Consider the following 24830-nt stretch of genomic DNA (forward strand, 5'->3'; position numbering starts at 1 on the left):
TTGAATCTGTTCAGTCTTGAACAAAGAAGACTACGTGGCGACCTAATTCAAGCATTCAAAATTCTAAAAGGTATTGACAGTGTCGACCCAAGGGACTTTTTCAGCCTGAAAAAAAGAAACAAGGAAACAAGATTAGACCAGGGGCATTCAGAACAGAAAATAGGAGGCACTTTTTTACACAGAGAATTGTGAGGGTCTGGAATCAACTCCCAGAAAAATAGGAGGCACTTTTTTACACAGAGAATTGTGAGGGTCTGGAATCAACTCCCCAGTAATGTTGTTGAAGCTGACACCTTGGGATCCTTCAAGGAGCTGCTTGATGAGATTTTGGGATCAATAAGCTACTAACAACCAAACGAGCAAGATGGGCCGAATGGCTTCCTCTCGTTTGTAAACTTTCTTATGTTCTTATGACACAAACCTAGAAACTACCACAAGGTTAGGACACAAACCTAGAAACTACCATGAGGTTAGGACACAAACCTAGAAACTACCACGAGGTTAGGACACAAACCTAGGAATCTGCAGACTTCACTCTATACATGCAAACACTTATTTTGTTGTAGCAGAACTCTTTTTATATGCTAATGAATCTGTCTTGATTTTCACCTTTTTAAAACACACCCGTGCAATCTCAGTGTATTGCACACTGCTATCTTCATATGTGCACAAATCACTATATTATAGTGCTGTGCATTTTCCAGTATGCTGGTTCATGTGTGGAATGTACAGAATATGAAAATAAATAATCTGGATAACTACGCTCATGTGTAATGTACAGAATATGAAAATAAATAATCTGGATAACTACGCTCATGAGTAAGCGGTTTGACAAGTTGACCCATGAACCCTTTCCTTCTCATGGCTGTCTCTAGTTAATTCCGTGAAGTAAAAGTCCTGTTTCCCAGGGCTTGTTTTATGATGTCACAGATGGTTCTGACACATCCCTTTTTTTGCTATAAGTCATTAGATCCTTTTGCATGGAAGGCCTTGGTTGCAAGGGTGTGCGGTTCTTTGATGGACCAAGATTCAGTTAAAATGTGTTTGCCCACTGACGATGGGAATGAGAATATAGAGATGGGAGCCCAGCTAACAAGATTTAAGTTTTTGCAGGTGTCAGGCTTTTAAAGACTGTCACCCACACCTGTGAGCAGAAACTGACCCAAGACTGTCACAGCTACTGGAAGCAGGCTGATCTTTGGGTAACAAATTGAACATTTGTGAAACTGCAACAAATATTGTAATGACTGTAATGTGTTTTAAAGAATATACAACCAGGAGAAAATATTATTAGCAGATCTGTATAAGGCCTGTGAAAAGGATTTCATTGCATTGAAGGTCAAACTGGCCTGCTGAAATATCCAAATCTCCCTTATCAGGCAAAAGCATCTTTTTTAATTGGACTCAGAGTCTCAGAACATTCTGATCCAGCAGAATGGCAGAATCTATGGAGCGCAGTTAATATGCCAGAAGCAATCGATCTAGGTTTGATTATAGTAAGAAAAAACTAAAGTATTTAAGTAAATAAGAAACCTAATATAATAACATTAAGTAAATGTATGAGCAGACCTAAGTTTAAATATTCAATTAATATTAATAATTAAAAATCAGCCCCTTGCCTTCTGTGTATATCAGTGAAGTAAAGAATTACAGTTTATAAGAGATTGCTATATTGACATATCTGAATTAGTTCCCTTTCAAGTATGAAATGTATTCCATTACACATAGGTTAACCTGTTACACCCGATTCCACTGAACACTTCTACCAAAACCACGTCTACGCCCGTGACGTCAGCACGCCTGTCTCGACCCCCTCAGGAGACAAGCTACGTGCAAAGCGGTGCTTGGCGCTATTTCTTTTTCAGCCTTTTCCACAACAGAGTGAGCTCAGCATGAGAGAGTGAAACATCGCTATCTCCGGCCAGAAGCAGTCAGATAAACTTGTCATTTTATTTTTGCTTTATTTCTAATTATTTTGTGTTTTTTACAGCGAGTCTGTTTTCACGGCCTTCTGGCTTGCAGCTGCAGCGGGCTTGCCTGCCCTGCACTCGCAGATCGCTAACACAGTATTATTTACATTCATTAATATCTCTTGTCTACCTTAACTCCTGTTGGAGTTTTATTAGTCTTCTTTTTTACAAGCATATTGTAATTTTCAACTGTGTTTTTTAATATATTGCGGTTGAAATTGCTGTATTTGTGTTTTTCCCCTTTTATTCCAGGTACGGTGGTTTACTGCTTATTGCTTACAAGCCTGCGCTCCTGGACGGGCACTGTGTTAGCTCTCGGGCTGCACAGACTAACTTGCGGGCTGTAGCCCAACAGTTACAGAGTTATGCTCTGCTGCCTATGCCGCAATAGCGGGCAGCTTTGGCACTGTTTTGTGAAGGCTTGTCAGTGGAAGAAAAACTATAAGCAGGCACTCTCAGGTTCTTGCATTGCTCCCCTGTATTGCTGCCTTGGTAACGTGCAGTTTGCTTTTAGCCCTGCCAGTACCAACATTGCACCGTACCGTGTACTGTACCGTATGGTACCATGCAAAGTACTGTGTCCCATATACCGTACCGCACCATACTGTACAACGCACTGTGCTCCCATGTACTGTACCGTGCACCGTACTACACTGTACGTGCAACATACCATGCAACGTACTATGCACCGTACCGTACCGTGCACTGTACCATAGTGTGTATACCGTACCGTGCTCCCTCACCAGGTTGGCTGTAGCACGCTGTAGCATTGTGCTGTTTTATACTGTTATACCTTGCCTGTTACTGTCCGTGTACATTACTACAGTCTTGCTTTAACAATGCCTGGCTTCAATGCTTGCACAACCTGCAAGAAACCTATCCCTTCAGAGGATAAGCACGAGGAATGTGTGTAGTGTCTTGGTGCTGAGTATGCTTAGCAGGCTTTACACAATCACTCCATGTGTGGGTCCTGTGCATTGCTTTCCAGACAATCGGTCGAGCACAGGAGTGAATGTTTTGCAGAACCTGCTCCCTCGATCTCCTCTTGGAGAGATGTGTCTTCCTCAACGCGATATCATTGACCTCATCCTCTTCTCATCCCCCCCCCCCCCCCCCTCTGTCGAGGCGTAAGAAGGCTAGCTGCCACCATTCCCTGAGTGACGCAGCTATTAAGGCCCAAATGGATCGTATGTGGGAAGCACTCAGCCCAGAGCCAGATATTAGAATCCCTGACATTGGTGCGCCCGGTGCAACCCGCCCCTGCTCCCCCTGTGGTGCAAGCGGCTGTTGCAGCGCTAGAGTGGGGGCAGGATGACTCCTTGTCCCTTGCTGCCTAGGGGACTCTCGAGGAGCTAGAGGAGGACGAGCCGCTAGCGCCTCTCACCTTCTCTGCAGAGCTCATAGTAGCCTTATTGAAAAGAGTCACCACAGCACTAGAAGTGCTGTGGCCTGAGGAGTCTGAGCCCAAGCGCTTCATTTTTGACAGGCCCTCAGCTCCCCCTAAGAGGAGCTCGATGCCCCCTGTCCACCCAGATTTTCTGCATGAGGTCCAATCATTTTCCTCCTGTCGCAGCATCCACTGCTCCCTGGTACAGGCCACGCATCTGGCGGTCCCTTCTAAGGATGTGTCTTGCCCAAACAAGCAATTCAAGGTCATGGAGACAATTTTAAAAAAGACCTATGCGGCACAAGCTCTAGCTACCTGGCTGGGTAAGTACACAAGCATCCTGGTGGCTTACCAGTTGACGCTTGTACAGAGTTTGTCAGCGAATCATAGCCACCTTTTGTACAAAGAGCAACGGCGAACTCACTGGTGGCTCAGCAGCAGCCCTAGGGGGTTGCTGCCACAGGTCCAGGGCCCCTCAGGAGCCACCTGGATTAGTGGCGATCAAGCACCACAGACAGCTGGGTGCTCACTACAGTACAGCTCAGCTACTCGCTCCAGTTCACACAGGGCCCTCCCCCCTTTTCAGGAGTGGTTACGACTTCTGTCTCCAACCCTCAGGATGCCCTGGTGGTGTCCCAAGAGGTGAGGACCCTGTTACAAAATGGGGCTATTGAGGTAGTAGACCCCTCCGATCTGGGGTCTGGGTTTTATTCCAGGTATTTCCTGGTGCCAAAAAGGGACAGTGGCCTATGGCCCATTCTCGACCACCGTCAGCTCAGTCTGTTCTTGAGGAGCAGGAAGTTCAAAATACTGACAATAAAACAGCTCTTGTGGTCGGTCAGACCAAGCGACTGGTTCACTACGGTGGACCTGAAAGACGCCTACTTCCATGTCCTGATAAAATCCTGCCATTTGAAATATCTGCGGTTCTCCTTTCAAGGGACCATTTACAGTTTCAGTGTTCTGCCATTTTGGCCTCTCTCTAGCTCCTTGCTCCTTTTCGAAATGGCTCATATATGCCCAGTTTCCAGCACAGGCAGCAGCCCACTCAGAACTGTTGACCGCTCACCTTGATAGACTCGACCTGATGGTGAACATGTCAAAGAGCCAGTTGGTACCGTCTCGAGCTATCATCTAACTGGGATCCTGCTTGAACTGAAGCAGCATGATCGTCACTCTGTCAGAGGACAGAATCCAGAGGATCCACACGGGCCTGAGACTGTTTCAGCCTGGCGTGTCACGGGAGGTCGTCACCTTCCAGAGGCTTCTGGGCCTGATGGCAGCAGCATCTCAGACCCTTCTATTGGGTCTTCTCCGTATGTGTCCTCTTCAAGTGTGGTTCAATTGCAAGGTGAGTCAATTCCCCTTGCAACCACATCGCCGTCTGTCAGTGTCTCGACACTGTATGGAAGCTGTCTTGGGTGGAAACAGCCTGCTCACCTGTGTCTAGGTGTGCCGTTAGACAGTATCACTAGGCGAGAGGTGCTTTTCCACTGGTAGCATTGCTTCCGATGTGCCTGGAAAAGATCAGGCAGGAAAGAGCCAGGGTGCTTGTAGTGGCTCCTTATTGGCCCAGGAGAGTGTGGTTCTTCACGCTGGTGCAGCAATTGCCCATGTGTCGCGATCTGCACAGCCAGGCACAGGGGACGTTGTGGCACCCCGACCCATCAAGCCTACAGTTTGTCTCCTGTGGGGGTGGAGACAGGCATGCTGATGTCGCGGACGTAGACGTGCTTTGGTAGAAGTGGTCAGTGGAATCGGGTGTAATAGGTTAACCCATGTGTAATGGATACAGTTCTATTCCAGGAAACCAGGGTTATGATAATAACCTTACGAACTACACGTTATAAAATAATTTAAAGTATAAACTGTAACTCTAACAGTAAACTTACTAAAGGAATACAACTCATGTTTTAACCTCGTTCTCACCTGCTTGTGGAACAGGCAGTGTTGAAAATGACTCAATGGTTTTGGCCCATGAAGCAGGGTTTTTTGATGGTCTGCGATTTAACAGCCAAGACCTCCCTATAATGATCGATCTCGTTACTATTAACGAACGGAAATACCTTTCTGATAACAGACGATAGGAGTTTATCTTACAATAATCATTTTCTATATATAACAGAAATGAATTAGAACCTGTCAGGAAGAGATGGGAATGGAAAGCATAGGATGTGTTAAAACGTTAAGTTAAACATTGGTTTGAAGTAATGAGTATTGAAAAATGCTTACGATAGTGTTTCATATTAATCAATCTTAAAATTGGCAAAAAGCAAAGGTTGTCTTAAAACCTGCTTTGACTGGATTTTGTATGAACAGTGAAGGAAGTCAGACTTAGTTCAGTCACTGTAACATTATACCATTCTAATATGTTAACAGTGGCTTGTATTTAGATATAAATAACTGGACCTTCCATTCAAAACTTAAAAAAGATTTATCAATGGAGTAAAATAATATTACAATTTCTAGGATACCGAAGTAACTTAATTAGAAATACATCTTATAATGCCATTTAAAGTTAAACTGTTCAAAGTACATATCAAAAAGTTTATTATAACAGAAGCATGGTGTTGACACAATGTATCTCAGACACACAGTATAATTCTGGAAGGGCATTAGACCTTCAAAAGATAAGGCTTAATCTTTGGCACATCAATGCAGGATTCCGTGTTGGCTCTTGAAAGTGGGATTTGCCAAAAAATCTCATCCGGCCCAGGGGATTTGTTTATTTTAAGAGCTCCTAGTCCCTTTAACACTTCTGCCTCTGTTATGCTGAAGTTTTTAAACTGGATAGGAACAGGTTGACATGTGGGGCATGTTGTCCATATCCTCCTTTGTAAAAACTTTTGAAAAGTAATAATTTAATATATTTGCTATATTTTTTTTTTTTTCTTCATCTATGATTTTGCCAGTTGTATCTCGTAGACATTTAACCTCCTCTTTGAATGTAATATTGGAAAAACATTTTGGAATTGGTTTTAGCTGCCTTAGCAATGTTCATTTCTATTTCTCTCTTGGCCTTTCTAACTTCCTTTTTGACTTGCGTTTGCAGTTCTGTGTACTCTTTCTGTGTACTTTGTTTTTGGTCCCTTTTTAACGCTCTGTAAAGTGCCTTTTTTCGCTGAATATGTTTTTTAATTGATCTATTAAACCATTTTGGCAATTTAGTTTTACATTTAGATTTGTCTACTTTAGGGATGTAATTGTTTTGCACCTGTAGTACTACATTTTTGAAGAACAGCCATCCTTTTTCTGTGGATGTTTTCTCTATTTTACTCCAATCTGCTTCTGTTAGTCTCTGTTTCATACCTTCATAGTTTGCTTTTGTCATTACTTTTGGGGTTTTAAAAAGCACTTCAAATGAGACCATGTTGTGGTCTGACTTTGCTAGTGGTTCTCTGACCTTACTAGTGGTTCTCTGACCTCTGTTTTAGTTATTCTGTCTTCGTTATTTGAAAAGATTAAATCAAGGCATGCCTCCCCTCTAGTCGGTGCCTTGACAAATTGTGTTAGGAAGCAGTCATTTGTCATTTCCGCCATTTCAGTTTCATCCATCATGCTTCCCACCGGGTTTTCCCATTTTATAGGGGGAAGTTGAAATCCCCCATTAGCATGGCTTCTCCTTTGCTACATGCATTTCTAATGTCATTGTATAACAGATTATTTTGCTCGCCGTCTGAATCTGGCGGTCTATAGCATGCTCCTATTATTAATCCCTGTGGCAGGCTGGTGAGTGGATAGAGGCCCAGAGACTGTCTGCAGTTCAAAAAAGTAACAATTTTATTATAAATAAACAAAAATAAAGTGCACAAGGGCAAAATAACAGATACTGGAACACAAATAAAGCAAAAACAAAGCTCACAAAAATAAAGTTTCCAGGCTGGGCAATGCCTTCACTGGATTTATCAAAATTCAAAAATCACAAAACACACACAAAACAACCACAAACACCAACCTGCTTCCTCAGCTCCCTCCTCCCAAATGAGAAGCAGAGGCCTCCTTTTATGTCAGGTGGCTGGGCACTGATTGATTGTTAATTAACCTAATCAACTAATCATAAGAACATAAGAACATAAGAAAGTTTACAAACGAGAGGAGGCCATTCGGCCCATCTTGCTCGTTTGGTTGTTAGTAGCTTATTGATCCCAAAATCTCATCAAGCAGCTTCTTGAATGATCCCAGGGTGTCAGCTTCAACAACATTACTGGGGAGTTGATTCCAGACCCTCACAATTCTCTGTGTAAAAAAGTGTCTCCTATTTTCTGTTCTGAATGCCCCTTTGTCTAATCTCCATTTGTGACCCCTGGTCCTTGTTTCTTTTTTCAGGCTGAAAAAGTCCCTTGGGTCGACACTGTCAATACCTTTTAGAATTTTGAATGCTTGAATTAGGTCGCCACGTAGTCTTCTTTGTTCAAGACTGAACAGATTCAATTCTTTTAGCCTGTCTGCATATGACATGCCTTTTAAGCCCGGAATAATTCTGGTCGCTCTTCTTTGCACTCTTTCTAGAGCAGCAATATCTTTTTTATAGCGAGGTGACCAGAACTGCACACAATATTCAAGATGAGGTCTTACAAGTGCATTGTACAGTTTTAACATTACTTCCCTTGATTTAAATTCAACACTTTTCACAATGTATCCGAGCATCTTGTTAGCCTTTTTTATAGCTTCCCCACATTGCCTAGATGAAGACATTTCTGAGTCAACAAAAACTCCTAGGTCTTTTTCATAGATTCCTTCTCCAATTTCAATATCTCCCATATGATATTTATAATGTACATTTTTATTTCCTGCGTGCAGTACCTTACACTTTTCTCTATTAAATGTCATTTGCCATGTGTCTGCCCAGTTCTGAATCTTGTCTAGATCATTTTGAATGACCTTTGCTGCTGCAACAGTGTTTGCCACTCCTCCTACTTTTGTGTCGTCTGCAAATTTAACAAGTTTGCTTACTATACCAGAATCTAAATCATTAATGTAGATTAGGAACAGCAGAGGACCTAATACTGATCCCTGTGGTACACCGCTGGTTACCACACTCCATTCTGAGGTTTTTCCTCTAATCAGTACTTTCTGTTTTCTACATGTTAACCACTCCCTAATCCATGTACATGTGTTTCCTTGAATCCCAACTGCGTTCAGTTTGAGAATTAATCTTTTGTGCGGGACTTTGTCAAAAGCTTTCTGGAAATCTAAATAAACCATGTCATATGCTTTGCAATTATCCATTATCGATGTTGCATCCTCAAAAAAATCAAGCAGGTTAGTTAGGCACGATCTCCCTTTCCTAAAACCATGTTGACTGTCTCCCAGGACCCTGTTACCATATAGGTAATTTTCCATTTTGGATCTTATTATAGTTTCCATAAGTTTGCATATAATAGAAGTCAGGCTTACTGGTCTGTAGTTACCTGGTTCAGTTTTGTTTCCCTTTTTGTGGATCGGTATTACGTTTGCAATTTTCCAGTCTGTCGGTACCACCCCTGTGTCAAGAGACTGCTGCATGATCTTGGTTAGCGGTTTGTAAATTACTTCTTTCATTTCTTTGAGTACTACTGGGAGGATCTCGTCCGGCCCAGGGGATTTGTTTATTTTAAGAGCTCCTAGTCCCTTTAACACTTCTGCCTCAGTTATGCTAAAGTTATTTAAAACTGGATAGGAACTGGATGACATGTGGGGCATGTTGTCAGTATCTTCCTTTGTAAAAACTTGTGAAAAGTAATCATTTAACATATTTGCTATTTTTTTTTCTTCCTCTACGATTTTGCCATTTGTATCTCTTAAACATTTAATCTCCTCTTTGAATGTTCTCTTGCTGTTGTAATATTGGAAAAACATTTTGGAATTGGTTTTAGCTCCCTTAGCAATGTTCATTTCTATTTCTCTCTTGGCCTTTCTAACTTCCTTTTTGACTTGCGTTTGCAGTTCCGTGTACTCTTTCTGCGTACTTTCTTTTCGGTCCTTTTTTAATGCTCTGTAAAGTGCCTTTTTTCGCTGAATATTTTTTTTAATTGATCTATTAAACCATTTTGGCAATTTAGTTTTACATTTAGATTTGTCTACTTTAGGGATGTAATTGTTTTGCGCCTCTAGTACTACATTTTTGAAGAACAACCATCCTTCTTCTGTGGGTGTTTTCTCTATTTTACTCAAATCTACTTCTGTTAGTCTCTGTTTCATGCCTTCATAGTTTGCTTTTCTAAAATTGTAAACCTTAACTTTAGTCTTTACTGTCTTACTGTCTTTAGTCTTTACTGTCTTTACTAATCAACCCCAGCCACCTGAACATAATAAACCCAGGCAGGGAGGGGAAATTAACCCCATCCCTGCCAATTTAAAAAGGGCAGAGCTTTGCTCTGCCACAATCCCTTTGAATTTTTGTCCGTTATTCTGACCCATATTGATTCGGCTTTATTTTCTTTGTCCAGGTTTAACACCTGGGCTTCAAGACCTTTTCTTATGTATAGCGCTACTCCTCCTCCTCTTCTGTCCTGCCTGTTTTTCCTATACAGTGTATATCCACAAATTATATTCGTCCCCATCACTCTCAGACAACCAAGTTTCTGTAACACCTATCACATCATAGTTACCTGTTAGTGCAGTAGCTTCAAGTTCTAAAATTTTGTTTCTGATACTTCTAGCATTTGGATAAATACATTTAATGGTTGTCTTACCTGAGTTGTCCTTGTTTTGATGCGGTCTCCCTTCTGTTTTTTTGTTGATTTCTCCCCCCTTTTTAGTTTAAATGCTTCTGAACCTGCTCGAGGATCTTTTCTCCAAGTAGACTGGTTCCCTGTTTATTTAAGTGCAGTTCGTCCCGTCTATACAGACAGTCCTTGTTGTAGAATGTGGTCCAATGATCAAGATAGGTGAAGCCTTCCCGTGTGCACCACGTCTTCAGCCATGCAATTAATTCCAGCTGTCCATATGGTCCTTTGCAAGGTGCTGGCAGTATCCGGGTCATCTCCTGTTCATACTTGGAGCCTGTCCACGTTCTCAGTGATTTGCTTGACAGAGGCTCCTAGAAGGCAGCACACTGTTGTAGTAAGGGGGTCCAACCTGCGAACTGAACTTGCTGTGTTTCTCAGTATGGAGTCCCCAACAATCATGACCACCCTTATTTTTGCTTTCTGGTCACCACTGTTAATAGGGTCCTGGATGTTGTTCCTTTTGTTCTCTTGATGTTGGTTTTGCTCATCAAAATTTTGAAGTAGCTCAAATGTGTTGCATGTTTTGATTTCTGGTGGTTGTGTTTGACAAAGTTTCTTTTTTTCCTTGCTTTTGCCTACCTGAACCCAGCTGTTCTGACCTTCTTTCTCCCTGGTGACTTTCAGTCTGTTAGGGGTGGTACAGACTTCCATGAATTGTGGGTGTGCCATCTCCTCAAGGTCCTGTTGCTGTCTCATTTCTTCCAGCTCCATTTCTAGCATACTTACTAGTTTATGCAAGTCCTGGATCGTGCAGCACTTTATGCACACTTGGTTTAGCTCTGCTGGGTTTTCTCGAATTTCCCACATCATGCAGGTGTTGCAGATTACTGGCTTGGAAGTTTAGTTTCTTGTGCAGCAGTCAACCTGCTTTCAAACTGATCCTAAACTGCTCTGCATTTTTCCATGCCTGTACTTTTCCCACTCTGTTGCTTCCACTCGCTGTCGCTGGGAAGACTTTAGTTCTTGAACCTTGTGTTTGGACAGGTGCATTTCCAGCTGTGGCAGTGGGTGTATGTCACTGATGTGTGTTTGCATTATGTTTGCAGGTGACTGTTTTCATCTACACTGATCTGATGCTGCTCACCAGAGAAGATGAGCTGGGCCGGTGCAATGTGCTGCAGAACCCTCTCTTCCTTCAGCACCTGAAGCTGCAGGAGGGTGAGTGCATGAGCTCTTCAGTGTTTTTATAGTGTGTTTTAGTGAGAACACCAGGTCATTACTAGCATACATTCTGTCTGAGATAGCACTGGGGACTACTAGCCTGTATAGTACCAGTGTCTGTGAGATAGCACTGGGGATTACTAGCCTGTATAGTACCAGTGCCTCTGACATAGCACTGGGGATTACTAGCCTGTATAGTACCAGTGCCTCTGACATAGCACTGGGGATTACTAGCCTGTATAGTACCAGTGCCTCTGAGATAGCACTGGGGATTACTAGCCTGTATAGTACCAGTGCCTCTGACATAGCACTGGGGATTACTAGACTGTATAGTACCAATGTCTGTGAGATCGCTCTGGGTATTACTAGCCTGTATAGTACCAGTGCCTCTGAGATAAGCCATTCCCAATTATGATATTTATTGACAAAGAAAGACAAATTAGCACATCTAAATTGTCTTCGGGAGTGAGATGAGCCTACCTGAATGAGTGCTCTGGAATGTGATAACCTAGTCTGAATGAGCACTCTGGGAATGTGATAACCTAGTCTGAATGAGTGCTCTGGAATGTGATAACCTAGCCTGAATGAGTGCTCTGGAATGTGATAACCTAGTCTGAGTGAGTGCTCTGGAATGTAATAACCTAGTCTGAATGAGTGCTCTGGGAATGTGATAACCTAGTCTGAATGAGTACTCTGGGAATGTGATAACCTAGTCTGAGTGAGTGCTCTGGGTAATAACTTAGTCTGAGTGAGTGCTCTGGGAATGTGATAACCTAGGCTGAATGAGTGCTCTGGAATGTAATAACCTAGGCTGAATGAGTGCTCTGGGAATGTGATAACATAGGCTGATCTGGTTTAGTTAGACCCTATTCTCACTTTCTTTTTCACATCTTGTTTCTCAGCCATATGTCTCCTTTTTGTTTTAGCATTATTAATGAATCGATGAGATCTGGAATTGTTCCCTCACCCCACAATCTTGTTGCTATTGCAACTGTATTTAAAGTAATACTAATTTAAACTCAGATGTGCTGTGCAACTACAGGCCAATTTCAAATTTTTACCTTATCTGACAAACATTTTTGAACAGGTGGTAGCGTCTCAACTTCAGTCACATCTAATGTCTAATGTGCTCTTTGAATCTTTTCAGTCTAATTTTAGCCCTTTACACAGCACAGAAACAGTCTTAGTTAATTACGATGGTAAAGGACTTATTGATGGCTGCAGATTCAGTCGCTCCATCTGTTCTTGTTCTTTTGGACCTCAGTCGGCTTTGACACTGTTAATCATGATGTTCATGTACGTCGTTTAGAGAACTGCACTGGTGTTTTTGATACTGTTAATTATAATGTTCTTGTACATCGTTTAGAGAACTGCACTGGTGTTTTTGATTCTGTTAACCCTTTGTGGTCCTATGTCGGACCAGGTCCCACGTTAAAATTTTCCCTTTCCATTCCGATGTTGGACCCTGTTTGACGTCATCAAAAAGACATCAATCACAGGTCTCTAGTCGTTTTTTTCTGCGGTAAAAGCAGAGAAAACCGTTCAATGGTCGAGTGAGACCGATAGGAGCCGAGAGAAGGAGAGAAAAGGGGCGTGTCTGAGCAATACACATACAGTTCCTATAGTAAGTATTCACCCCCTTTGGACGTTTTCACAGTTTGTTGTGTTACAACCTAAAATCTTGATGCATTTAAATGGGTTTTTTCCCTTTTGATTTACACAACCTTCTCAACACTTTGAAGAGGCAAGAGAATTTTTATTGTGAAACAACAGTTAATGAAAAAAAAACCTGAAATGTCTTGGTGTAGCGGAGTGTCCCGCCCCTTTGATTATTTTGTTGTTAGATTGTTTATGTCCGGGCGGTCGAACACTGTCCGTCTTATTTACTGTTTGAGACCGGCGAAAAGCCAGTCTTAATATTGTGTAGTCGGTGGGGATCGGGTTAAAACCCCTTCCCTAATACTCTTGTGGTAATGTGGCTGGAGCCTTAAGGTAATTATTATATCAAATTAGGTAATTAAGGCTCCAGCCACAGACTATAAAAAGACGCACTCCAGGCTCATTAGGGTCAGAGTGTTAGAGGAGAAACCTAAGTCTGTCAAAGTATTAAAAGTGTAAACAATTGCTATATGTGCTGGCGAAAAACTCTTGTATTTTCTATTATTTAATAAAAAACTGAGCATCCCTGTGCCTCAGTTTCACCCACCATTCCTTATTTTGGAGTCTGTGTTTCTGTTCTGATGTCACCACTGCAAGCCATTGTTTCACAATTGGTGTCATTGTGGGATAATAGCGTCTCCTAGTGTCAGACCAGGAATACTGGGATTTTTTTTAAAGAAGATTAGTGTTTTTGTTTTGTTTGAAAAAAGATAAAAATGGGAAACGGTCAGAGGAAGCAGCAGCAACATCAGCAGCAGCAAGTGCATCATCAGCAGCGCAAGGCCGGTCGCAGGTCCTGCGCTGTCTCTACCACGCTGGACATCTGCCTCACCTGCCTGAAAGGTGAGAAATGGTGCTTTGCTGTTGGCAGGGTTGGGCACATAGCACCTGACCAACCCCCTCCATTGCCAGAGACAGAGGAGCCCGAACGTCCTATCCAGCCCCCAGGTCCACAGCCTAAGATGAGAACAGCGGTGGAAAAGTGCATGCTGTTCTCAACTCCACCAGCAGAGGGAGAATGCCTGCTGGTTCCACCTCCACCACTGTGGGAGGACTACCTGTCATTCCAACCATCACCAGCAGAAGGAGGATGCCTGCTGGTTCCTCCACCTCCAGCAGAGGGAGAATACCTGCTGGTTTCACCACCACCCTCACAAGGAAAGGAGCAGGAACTTCCTCTGCCTCCATCCCTACAACGCGGGGAATAGAACCAGGAGCTACCACCATAGAGCCAGCACTACGCCCTGAGCACTATCTTCCCTGCACAGTACAGCACGGACACAGGCACCGCTTTCCCAGGATTAAAGGGAGAGCCGCACCAGTACCCTGCAAGTGAGGGAGAGCCACACCAATCCCCTGCAACAGGGAGAGACTACACGCTGCTTCCACCTCCGTCGCCAGGAGACTACATGGTGCTCCCACCTCCACCGCTTCCACCACCAGGAGCAGAGCAGCAGGAGCTGCCTCTGCCAACTCCACCAGCAGAGGGTGAATTCCTGCTGTTTCCGCCTCCACTGCCATTGGAGCTTGCAGCTCCCTCCTCCACCAGCAGAGGGTGAATACCTGCTGGTTCCATCTCTACCACCCAAGGATGCCCGCCTCGCTCTGCCCAAGGATGCCCGCCTCGCTCTGCCCAAGGATGCCCGCCTCGCTCTGCCCAAGGATGCCCGCCTCGCTCTGCCCAAGGATGCCTGCTCTGCATCGCCCGGGGTGGCCTCCTGCTCCTCATTGCCTGGGGAGATACCAGTTACAGGGTACCAGGGAGAAGTGGAGCTCCTGCTGCCGCCGCTGTGCCCGGGGTCTCCCCTCCCGAGTTTGCCTCCTGGGGGTCCGCCGCCGCTGCCGTCGCTTCCCGATGGTCCGCTGCTGTTGCCGTCACCTGGGGTCGCCGGGGCTGCTTCGCCTGGGGCCCTGCCAGCTCCGCTTTGCCTGGGGTTGCTGTCTGCCCTGCTTTTCCTCAGGAAATACTGTGGCCGGAGACGAACAAAGGGGAGTTGCCGGCTATGAAGAAGGGGAGAGGTCAGAAGACCACCTTCCCCCGCAGCACTTTCGCTGCAGGGAATTTGATGGCCGGAGCCCCACAAGAGGGAGCTGCCAGCTGCAGACAAGGGGGCGGGAGGAGGTCAGGAGACCACCACCACAGACAGCTAGGCGGTTGGGTGGGAGAAGGACCTCACACCATGGCCACCACTCTTGGCCCATTGCTGCCCCTGTTCCTGGGCTGGGACTGTGAACCAGGACTTTGGGGACTAAGGGGGGAGGTGGCCTTTAAGGCCGTGTGTCCGTCTTATTTACTGTTTGAGACCGGCGAAAAGCCGGTCTTTATATTGGATAAATGTTCACCCCCCCTGAGTCAATACTTGGTAGAACCACCTTTGGCAGAAATTACAGCTCTGAGTCTTTTGTGGTAAGTCTCTACCAGATTTGCACATCTGGATCGTGCAGTATTTGCCCATTTTTCTTGGCAAAATTGTTCAAGCTCTGTCAAGTTGGATGGGGATTGTTGATGGATCTCTGTCACAGTCTTACGTCTTTTGCAGACTGAAGCAGGTTTTCCTCAAGGATTTGCCTGTATTTAGCTCCATCCATTTTGCCCTCTACCCTGACAAGCTTCCCAGTGCTGTGTTGGGTTTGCGCTTTGCACGCTTTGCATTTAGGCCAAATAGTTCAATTTTTGTTTCATCAGACCACAGTCTTTTGACACATCTTTTCAGTCTCCCACATGCCTTTTTGCAAATTCCAAGCAGGATTTTACATGGGCTTTTTTCAGAAATGGCTTCCTTCTTTCCACTCTTCCATACAGGCCAGATTTGTGGAGTATCCGAGGTATTGTTGACACATGGACAGTTTCTCCCATCACAGCCATGGAACGCTGTAGGTCTTTCAGAGTTCTCATTGGCCTCTTGGTGGCTTCTCTGACCAATGCCCTTCTTACCTGGCTGCTCAGTTTGGGAGGATGGCCTGCTCTAAGCAGATTCTGGGTGGTGCCGTATACCTTCCACTTCTTAATGATCAACTTGACTGTGCTCCAAGGGATATTCAGTGTCTTTTGAAATCTTTTTATACCCCTCCCCTGATCTGTTCCTTTCCACAACTTTATCCAGATGTTGTTCTGAAAGCTCCTTGGTCTTCATGGTAGTATCTTTGCTTTGAATGCACTACCCAACTGTAGGACCTTACAGAGACAGGTGTATTTAATCTGAAATCATGTCAACCACTTTTATTGCACACAGATGGACTCCATTTAACTTACTGTGTGAATTCTGAAGGCAAGTGGTTGCACCTGAGCTTATTTAGGAGTGCCATAGCAAAGGGGGTGAATACTTGTCTAATGAAGAAGACTTTTCAGGTTTTTATTTAATTGATTTGTTTCTCCCTCCCATTTTTTCACACATTGAAAGTGTTGAGTAGGTTGTGTAAATCAATGGAAAAAATGCATCAAGATTTCAGGTTGTGCTCTGCTCCACAGAGATAACAGACACAAATAAAGGAGGTAGCTGCTTCCGCATCCAGCACTCAAAGAATATCACGGACATTTGCAGAGCTTTTTGAGATGTTATAGTAATAAAATAAATGACTTTGATCACATTGTTGAGGAGTTTGGTGATTTAAAACGAGTGATCAGGAGAGGATTTATCAGTTTGCACATCTAGGAAGACGTGTGGACAAGTGGTGGGGCTTGGCTGGAGATACAGTACCGAGTGTCCTTTTGCAATGCAGTGCCTTTTAAACCTGTTTTGCTCTGGGGGGGGGGGGGGGGGGCTTGGTTACTGGGCTCTTTTTTTTATTCAGTATCCATGTGCTCCTGTTCGGTCAGATAATTAGTCATCACAACATTCGATTTCATAGCTACAGTGGCTTGCAAAAGTATTGACCCCCCTTGGCATTTTTCCTATTTTGTTGCCTTACAACCTGGAATTAAAATGGATTTTTTGGGGGTTTGTATCATTTGATTTACACAACATGCCTACCACTTTGAAGATGCAAAATATTTTTTATTGTGAAACAAACAAGAAATAAGACAAAAAAAACAGAAAACTTGAGCGTGCATAAGTATTCACCGCCCCAAAGTCAATACTTTGTAGAGCCACCTTTTGCGGCAATTACAGTTGCAAGTCTCTTGGGGTATGTATCTATAAGCTTGGCACATGTAGCCACTGGGATTTTTGCCCATTCTTCAAGGCAAAACTGCTCCAGCTCCTTCAAGTTGGATGGGTTCCGCTAGTGTACAGCAATCTTTAAGTCATACCACAGATTATCAATTGGATTGAGGTCTGGGCTTTGACTGGGCCATTCCAAGACATTTAAATGTTTCCCCTTAAACCACTCGAGTGTTGCTTTAGCAGTATGCTTAGGGTCATTGTCCTGCTGGAAGGTGAACCTCCGCCCCAGTCTCAAATCTCTGGAAGACTGAAACAGGTTTCCCTCAAGAATTTCCCTGTATTTAGCACCATCCATCATTCCTTCAATTCTGACCAGTTTCCCAGTCCCTGCTGATGAAAAACATCCCCACAGCATGGTGCTGCCACCACCATGCTTCACTGTGGGGATGGTGTTCTCGGGGTGATGAGAGGTGTTGGGTTTGCGCCAGACATAGCGTTTTCCTTGATGGCCAAAAAGCTCAATTTTAGTCTCATCTGACCAGAGTACCTTCTTCCATATGTTTGGGGAGTCTCCCACATGCCTTTTGGCGAACACCAAACGTGTTTGCTTATTTTTTTATTTAAGCAATGGCTTTTTTCTGGCCACTCTTCCGTAAAGCCCAGCTCTGTGGAGTGTACGGCTTAACGTGGTCCTATGGACAGATACTCCAATCTCCGCTGTGGAGCTTTGCAGCTCCTTCAGGGTTATCTTTGATCTCTTTGTTGCCTCTCTGATTAATGCCCTCCTTGCCTGGTCCGTGAGTTTTGGTGGGTGGCCCTCTCTTGCCAGGTTTATTGTGGTGCCATATTCTTTCCATTTTTTAATAATGGCTTTAATGGTGCTCCGTGGGATGTTCTAAGTTTCGGATATTTTTTTATAACCCAACCCTGATCTGTACTTCTCCCCAACTTTGTCCCTGACCTGTTTGGAGAGCTCCTTGGTCTTCATGGTGCCGCTTGCTTGGTGGTGCCCCTTGCTTAGTGGTGTTGCCTTTCAGAACAGGTGTATATATACTGAGATCATGTGACACTTAGATTGCACACAGGTGGACTTTATTTAACTAATTATGTGACTTCTGAAGGTAATTGGTTGCACCAGATCTTATTTAGAGGCTTAATAGCAAAGGGGGTGAATAGATGTGCACGCATCACTTTTCCGTTATGTATTTTTTAGAATTTTTTGAAACAAGTTATTTTTTTTCATTTCACTTCACCAGTTTGGACTATTTTAAGAACATAAGAACATAAGAAAGTTTACAAACGAGAGGAGGCCATTCGGCCCATCTTGCTCGTTTGGTTGTTAGTAGCTTATTGATCCCAAAATCTCATCAAGCAGCTTCTTGAAGGATCCCAGGGTGTCAGCTTCAACAACATTACTGGGGAGTTGATTCCAGACCCTCACAATTCTCTGTGTAAAAAAGTGTCTCCTATTTTCTGTTCTGAATGCCCCTTTTTCTAAACTCCATTTGTGACCCCTGGTCCTTGTTTCTTTTTTCAGGCTGAAAAAGTCCCTTGCGTCGACACTGTCAATACCTTTTAGAATTTTGAATGCTTGAATTAGGTCGCCACGTAGTCTTCTTTGTTCAAGACTGAACAGATTAAATTCTTTTAGCCTGTCTGCATATGACATGCCTTTTAAGCCCGGAATAATTCTGGTCGCTCTTCTTTGCACTCTTTCTAGAGCAGCAATATCTTTTTTATAGCGAGGTGACCAGAACTGCACACAATATTCAAGATGAGGTCTTACAAGTGCATTGTACAGTTTTAACATTACTTCCCTTGATTTAAATTCAACACTTTTCACAATGTATCCGAGTATCTTGTTAGCCTTTTTTATAGCTTCCCCACATTGCCTAGATGAAGACATTTCTGAGTCAACAAAAACTCCTAGGTCTTTTTCATAGATTCCTTCTCCAATTTCAATATCTCCCATATGATATTTATAATGTACATTTTTATTTCCTGCGTGCAGTACCTTACACTTTTCTCTATTAAATGTCATTTGCCATGTGTCTGCCCAGTTCTGAATCTTGTCTAGATCATTTTGAATGACCTTTGCTGCTGCAACAGTGTTTGCCACTCCTCCTACTTTTGTGTCGTCTGCAAATTTAACAAATTTGCTTACTATACCAGAATCTAAATCATTAATGTAGATTAGGAATAGCAGAGGACCTAATACTGATCCCTGTGGTACACCGCTGGTTACCACACTCCATTTCCATTCCATTTTGGCTCTTATTATAGTTTCCATAAGTTTGCATATAATAGAAGTCAGGCTTACTGGTCTGTAGTTACCTGGTTCAGTTTTGTTTCCCTTTTTGTGGATCGGTATTACGTTTGCAATTTTCCAGTCTGTCGGTACCACCCCTGTGTCAAGAGACTGCTGCATGATCTTGGTTAGCGGTTTGTAAATTACTTCTTTCATTTCTTTGAGTACTACTGGGAGGATCTCATCCGGCCCAGGGGATTTGTTTATTTTAAGAGCTCCTAGTCCCTTTAACACTTCTGCCTCAGTTATGCTAAAGTTATTTAAAACTGGATAGGAACTGGATGACATGTGGGGCATGTTGTCAGTATCTTCCTTTGTAAAAACTTGTGAAAAGTAATCATTTAACATATTTGCTATTTTTTTTTCTTCCTCTACGATTTTGCCATTTGTATCTCTTAAACATTTAATCTCCTCTTTGAATGTTCTCTTGCTGTTGTAATATTGGAAAAACATTTTGGAATTGGTTTTAGCTCCCTTAGCAATGTTCATTTCTATTTCTCTCTTGGCCTTTCTAACTTCCTTTTTGACTTGCATTTGCAGTTCTGTGTACTCTTTCTGTGTACTTTCTTTTTGGTCCTTTTTTAATGCTCTGTAAAGTGCCTTTTTTCGCTGAATATTTTTTTTAATTGATCTATTAAACCATTTTGGCAATTTAGTTTTACATTTAGATTTGTCTACTTTAGGGATATAATTGTTTTGCGCCTCTAGTACTACATTTTTGAAGAACAACCATCCTTCTTCTGTGGGTGTTTTCTCTATTTTACTCCAATCTACTTCTGTTAGTCTCTGTTTCATGCCTTCATAGTTTGCTTTTCTAAAATTGTAAACCTTAGCTTTAGTCTTTACTTTTGAGGATTTAAAAAACACTTCAAATGAGACCATGTTGTGGTCTGAGTTTGCCAGTGGTTCTCTGACCTCTGTTTTAGTTATTCTATCTTCGTTATTTGAAAAGACTAAATCAAGGCATGCCTCCCCTCTAGTGGGTGCCTTCACAAATTGTGTTAGGAAGCAGTCATTTGTCATTTCCACCATTTCTATTTCATCCTTCGCGCTATCCACCGGGTTTTCCCATTTTATTTGGGGGAAGTTGAAATCCCCCATTAGTATGGCTTCTCCTTTGCTACACACATTTCTAATGTCATTGTATAACAGATTATTGTGCTCACCGTCTGAATCTGGCGGTCTATAGCATGCTCCTATTATTATGCCTTTTGAATTTTTGTCTGTTATTCTGACCCATATTGATTCGGTTTTATTTTCTTTGTCCAGGTTTAACACCTGGGCTTCAAGACTGTTTCTTATGTATAGCGCTACCCCTCCTCCTCGTCTGTCCTGCCTGTCTTTCCTATACAGTGTATACCCACAAATATTATATTCGTCCCCATCACTCTCAGATAACCACGTTTCTGTAACACCTATCACATCATAGTTACCTGTTAGTGCAGTAGCTTCAAGTTCTAGAATTTTGTTTCTGATACTTCTAGCATTTAGATAAATACATTTAATGGTTGTCTTACCTGAGTTGTTGTTCTTGTTTTGATGCGGTCTCCCTTCTGTTTTTTTGTTGATTTCTCCCCCCTTCCTTTCTAGTTTAAATGCTTCCGAACCTGCTCGAGGATCTTTTCTCCAAGTAGACTATTTTGTGTATGTCCATTACATGAAATCCAAATAAAAATCCATTTTAATTCCAGGTTGTAAGGCAATAAAATAGGAGAAATGCCAAGGGGGGTCAATACTTTCGCAAGCCACCGTATGCTGACGATAGTACAGCAAGACAGTGGTCATGCTATTGGATTCTGCGCACCAGATGTGCAAAATTGGTAGTTTTAGTTTGGTCATCGATGGGCTTGAGATTAGACCTATGTCTGAAGTTAAAAATCTAGATGTTAAATTTGACTCTACGTTGTCTTTTGAGGCCCACGTTAGAAATATCTGTAGTTTTTATTTTTTCATCTACGAAAAATATTGCTTGCCTTAGATGATCTTTGTCAGTGTTTAAATGTGGAGAAACTGATACATGCCTTCATTTCATCGAGAATTTCCTATTGTAATGCTTTGTTTTTACTGGCGTTTCCACTAATTTTCTTAATAGGATGCAATACATTCAGTATTCTGCTGCTTAAGTTTTAACAAGAAAAAGACAGTATGACCAGAATACCAGTTTTAGCATCTCTGCACTGGTTACCAGTTAAATATAGAATTGACTTGCTGCTAACCTTTAAGGCCTTGACTAGCCTGGGTCCATCTTACACCAAGGATCTGCTTTCCTGCTACATTCACCAGCGCAACTTGTGCTCCTTTCTGTGCCAGCGTTGTGAACTGTGGGAGATCATGGCTTTTGCTCTTTGGCCTCTCATCTCTTGAACTCTTCCAAGGACTGGTTTAGAAAAATGAGTAAATCGCACCCACATATATTTGTAGTGCTCAATTAAATTTAAATGTATGTCTCATTGTGCTTAAATAACAGTGCATTATCTGTACAGATTACATAATGTAAAAATATTAATCTGTACAGTAGGCCTATACAGTACAATAGCAAAATCAAATAAATACCTAGCACACTTTCTTTACTTTAGCCTAGGTTACAGGTAACAAAAAAAGTCATGCTTACGCATTGTTGTACAATTTGAAAATAATAAATGATTATTTTATAAGCTAAACTAAACGATTTTAGCGCTTTCTCTTTTTTTTCTTTTGTACTGTAGCCTACTTAGTACACAGTTAACACAAAATCGAACAGTGCCGGATTGACACGCTGTGATACTATACAGTACCTTACTGTGATCAGGTGGGCTTGAGTGGTGCGTTTGGGTGATGACATCACGGACCAGGAAGAAGTGCAAAACAATAAAGGTATACAGGGTTGAAACTGAGCGCATTGGTGCTGAGTGTTTATTAAATAAACAGAAGTAAATATCCAAGCAAAGACTTTACACAAGAAAACACAAAGAAAAGAGCATGCTGTCCAAACAAAAGAGATTTAAATAACAAGTACCTTTTATACACGCCCTTATACGCCTTTATACCTTTGCTCGCTGGCTGATAGCATTCACACTATTGTCCTCACAACTCTCTCCGTCCGACCAAGGATTTCTCCTTGTGTTTTATAGTTTGTGGCTGGAACCAAATTAACCAATAATTAACAATGACATCATTAAGCTCTAACCACGTTCTCACATGACTTTTGGCAAGGAGAGATTTAACCCCCTCCCTGCCGATCCAAACAAAATGGTACTAACTATATAAACAAACATAATATACAACAACAATAATACAAGTAAATACCTACATAAATAAATAACATACACACAAGGGGTGGGAATCTGTGACACTTGCATATACTGCATACACATAGAACTGTATCATTTTAAACATGGAATCAAAATTGATTTAATTAGGAGTTTTTGCCGCTGAGCAACACAACACGTGATCAACACAAAAAGTCCATAATGTCAAAGTGAAAAATAAAATCTACAAATTGTTGTAAATGAATTACAAATACAAAACAGAAAATAATTGCTGCATAAATATTCACCCCCTTGAGTCAATATTTGGTTGAGGCACCTTTGGTAGCAATTACAGCCATGAGTCTATTTGGATAAGTCTCTACCAGCTTTGCACATCTGGACACTGCAATTATTGCCCATTCTTCTTTGCAAAATTGTCAAGCTCTGTCAAGTTGGATGGGGACCTTTGGTGAACAGCAATTTTCAACTCTTTCCACATATTCTCATTGGATTGAGGTCCGGGCTTTGACTGGGCCTCTCCAGGACATTGACCTTTTTGTTTTTAAGCCACTCCATTGTGGCTTTGGCTGTATGTTTGGGGTCATTGTCCTGCTGGAAGATGAATCTTCTCCCAAGTCCCAGGTCTCTTGCAGACTTCAGTAGGTTTTCCTCCAGGATTTCTCTGTATTTTGCATCCATTTTGCCCTCTATCTTCACAAGCTTTCCAGGCCCTGATGCAGAGAAGCATCCCCATAGCATGATGCTTCACGGTAGGGATGACGTTCTCAGGATGATGTGCGGCATTAGGCTTGCACCAAATGTAGCGCTTAGCGTTGAGGCCAAAAAACTATATTTTGGTCTCATCAGACCATAGAATCTTCTTCCACTTGGTCTCAGTCTCCCACATGCCTTCTGGCAAACTCTAGCCGAAATGTGATGTTTTTTTCAACAACGGCTTTCTTTTTGCCACTCTCCCATAAAAGCCAGTTTTGTGAAGCACCCGGGCTATTGTTGCCGTATGCACAGTGTCTCCCAGCTCAGCCGTGGAAGACTGTAACTCCTTTAGAGTTGCCATAGGCCTCTTGGTTGCCTCCCTGACTAGTGCCCTTCTCGCCTGGATACTCAGTTTTTGAGGACGGCCTGTTCTAGACAGATTCACAGTTGTGCCATATTATATCCATTTCTTAATAATGGATTTTACTGTGCTCCGGGGGATATTCAATGCAGAACGGGATTCAAGGAAACATAATTACATGGATTAGGGAGTGGTTAACATGTAGAAAACAGAAAGTACTGATTAGAGGAGAAACCTCAAAATGGAGCGAGGTAACAGTACCACAGGTATTAGTATTAGGTCCTCTGTTATTCCTAATCTACATTAATGATTTAGATTCTGGTATAGTAAGCAAACTTGTTAAATTTGCAGACACAAAAACAGGAGGAGTGGCAAATACTGTTGCAGCAAAGGTCATTCAGAATGATCTAGACAAGATTCAGAACTGGGCAGGCACATGGCAAATGACATTTAATAGAGAAAAGTGTAAGGTACTGCACACAGGAAATAAAAATGTGCATTATAATTATCATATGGGAAATACAGAAGTTGAAGAAGGAATCTATGAAAAAGACCTAGGAGTTTTTGTTGACTCAAATGTCTTCATCCAGACAATCTGGGGAAGCTATAAAAAAGGCCAACAAGGTGCTTTGATGTATTGTAAAAAGTGTTGAATTTAGATCAAAAGAAGTAATGTTAAAACTGTACATTGCATTAGTAAGACCTCATTTTGAATATTGTGTTCAGTTCTGGTCACCTCACTACAAAAAGGATATTGTTGCTCTAGAAAGAGCAAAGTGCAAAGAACAACAACCAGAATTATTCCGCGACCTAATTCAAGCATTCAAAATTCTAAAAGGTATTGACAATGTCGACCCAAGGGACTTTTTCGACCTGAAAAAAGAAACAAGGACCAAGGGTCACAAATGGAGATTAGACAAAAGGGCATTCAGAACAGAAAAAAGGAGGCACTTTTTTACACAGAGAATCGTGAGGGTCTGGAATCAACTCCCCAGTAATGTTGTTGAAGCTGACACCCTGGGATCCTTCAAGAAGCTGCTTGATGAGATTCTGGGATCAATAAGCTACTAACAACCAAACGAGCAAGATGGGCTGAATGGCCTCTCCTCGTTTGTAAACTTTCTTATGTTCAGTGCCTTGGAAATGTTCTTATATCCTACCCCCCTGATTGGTGCTTTTGAAGAACCTTATTCCAGATTTGCTTTGAATGTTCCTTCATCTTCATGATGT

At 42.4% G+C, this 24830-nt stretch overlaps 1 protein-coding gene across 1 annotated transcript in view; it reads left to right on the forward strand.

The window, feature by feature from the left end:
• Positions 1-24830, forward strand: part of LOC121303615 (regulator of G-protein signaling 3-like) — a 188556-nt gene that overhangs the window by 63344 nt on the left and 100382 nt on the right. Inside the window, exon 15 of the mRNA XM_041234411.1 lies at positions 11114-11225. Coding sequence (XP_041090345.1) covers positions 11114-11225 — 112 coding nt within the window. The remainder of the gene's footprint in view (positions 1-11113; positions 11226-24830) is intronic.

The sequence above is a fragment of the Polyodon spathula genome, chromosome 34, assembly GCF_017654505.1.
Source record: "Polyodon spathula isolate WHYD16114869_AA chromosome 34, ASM1765450v1, whole genome shotgun sequence".
NCBI lineage: Eukaryota > Metazoa > Chordata > Actinopteri > Acipenseriformes > Polyodontidae > Polyodon > Polyodon spathula.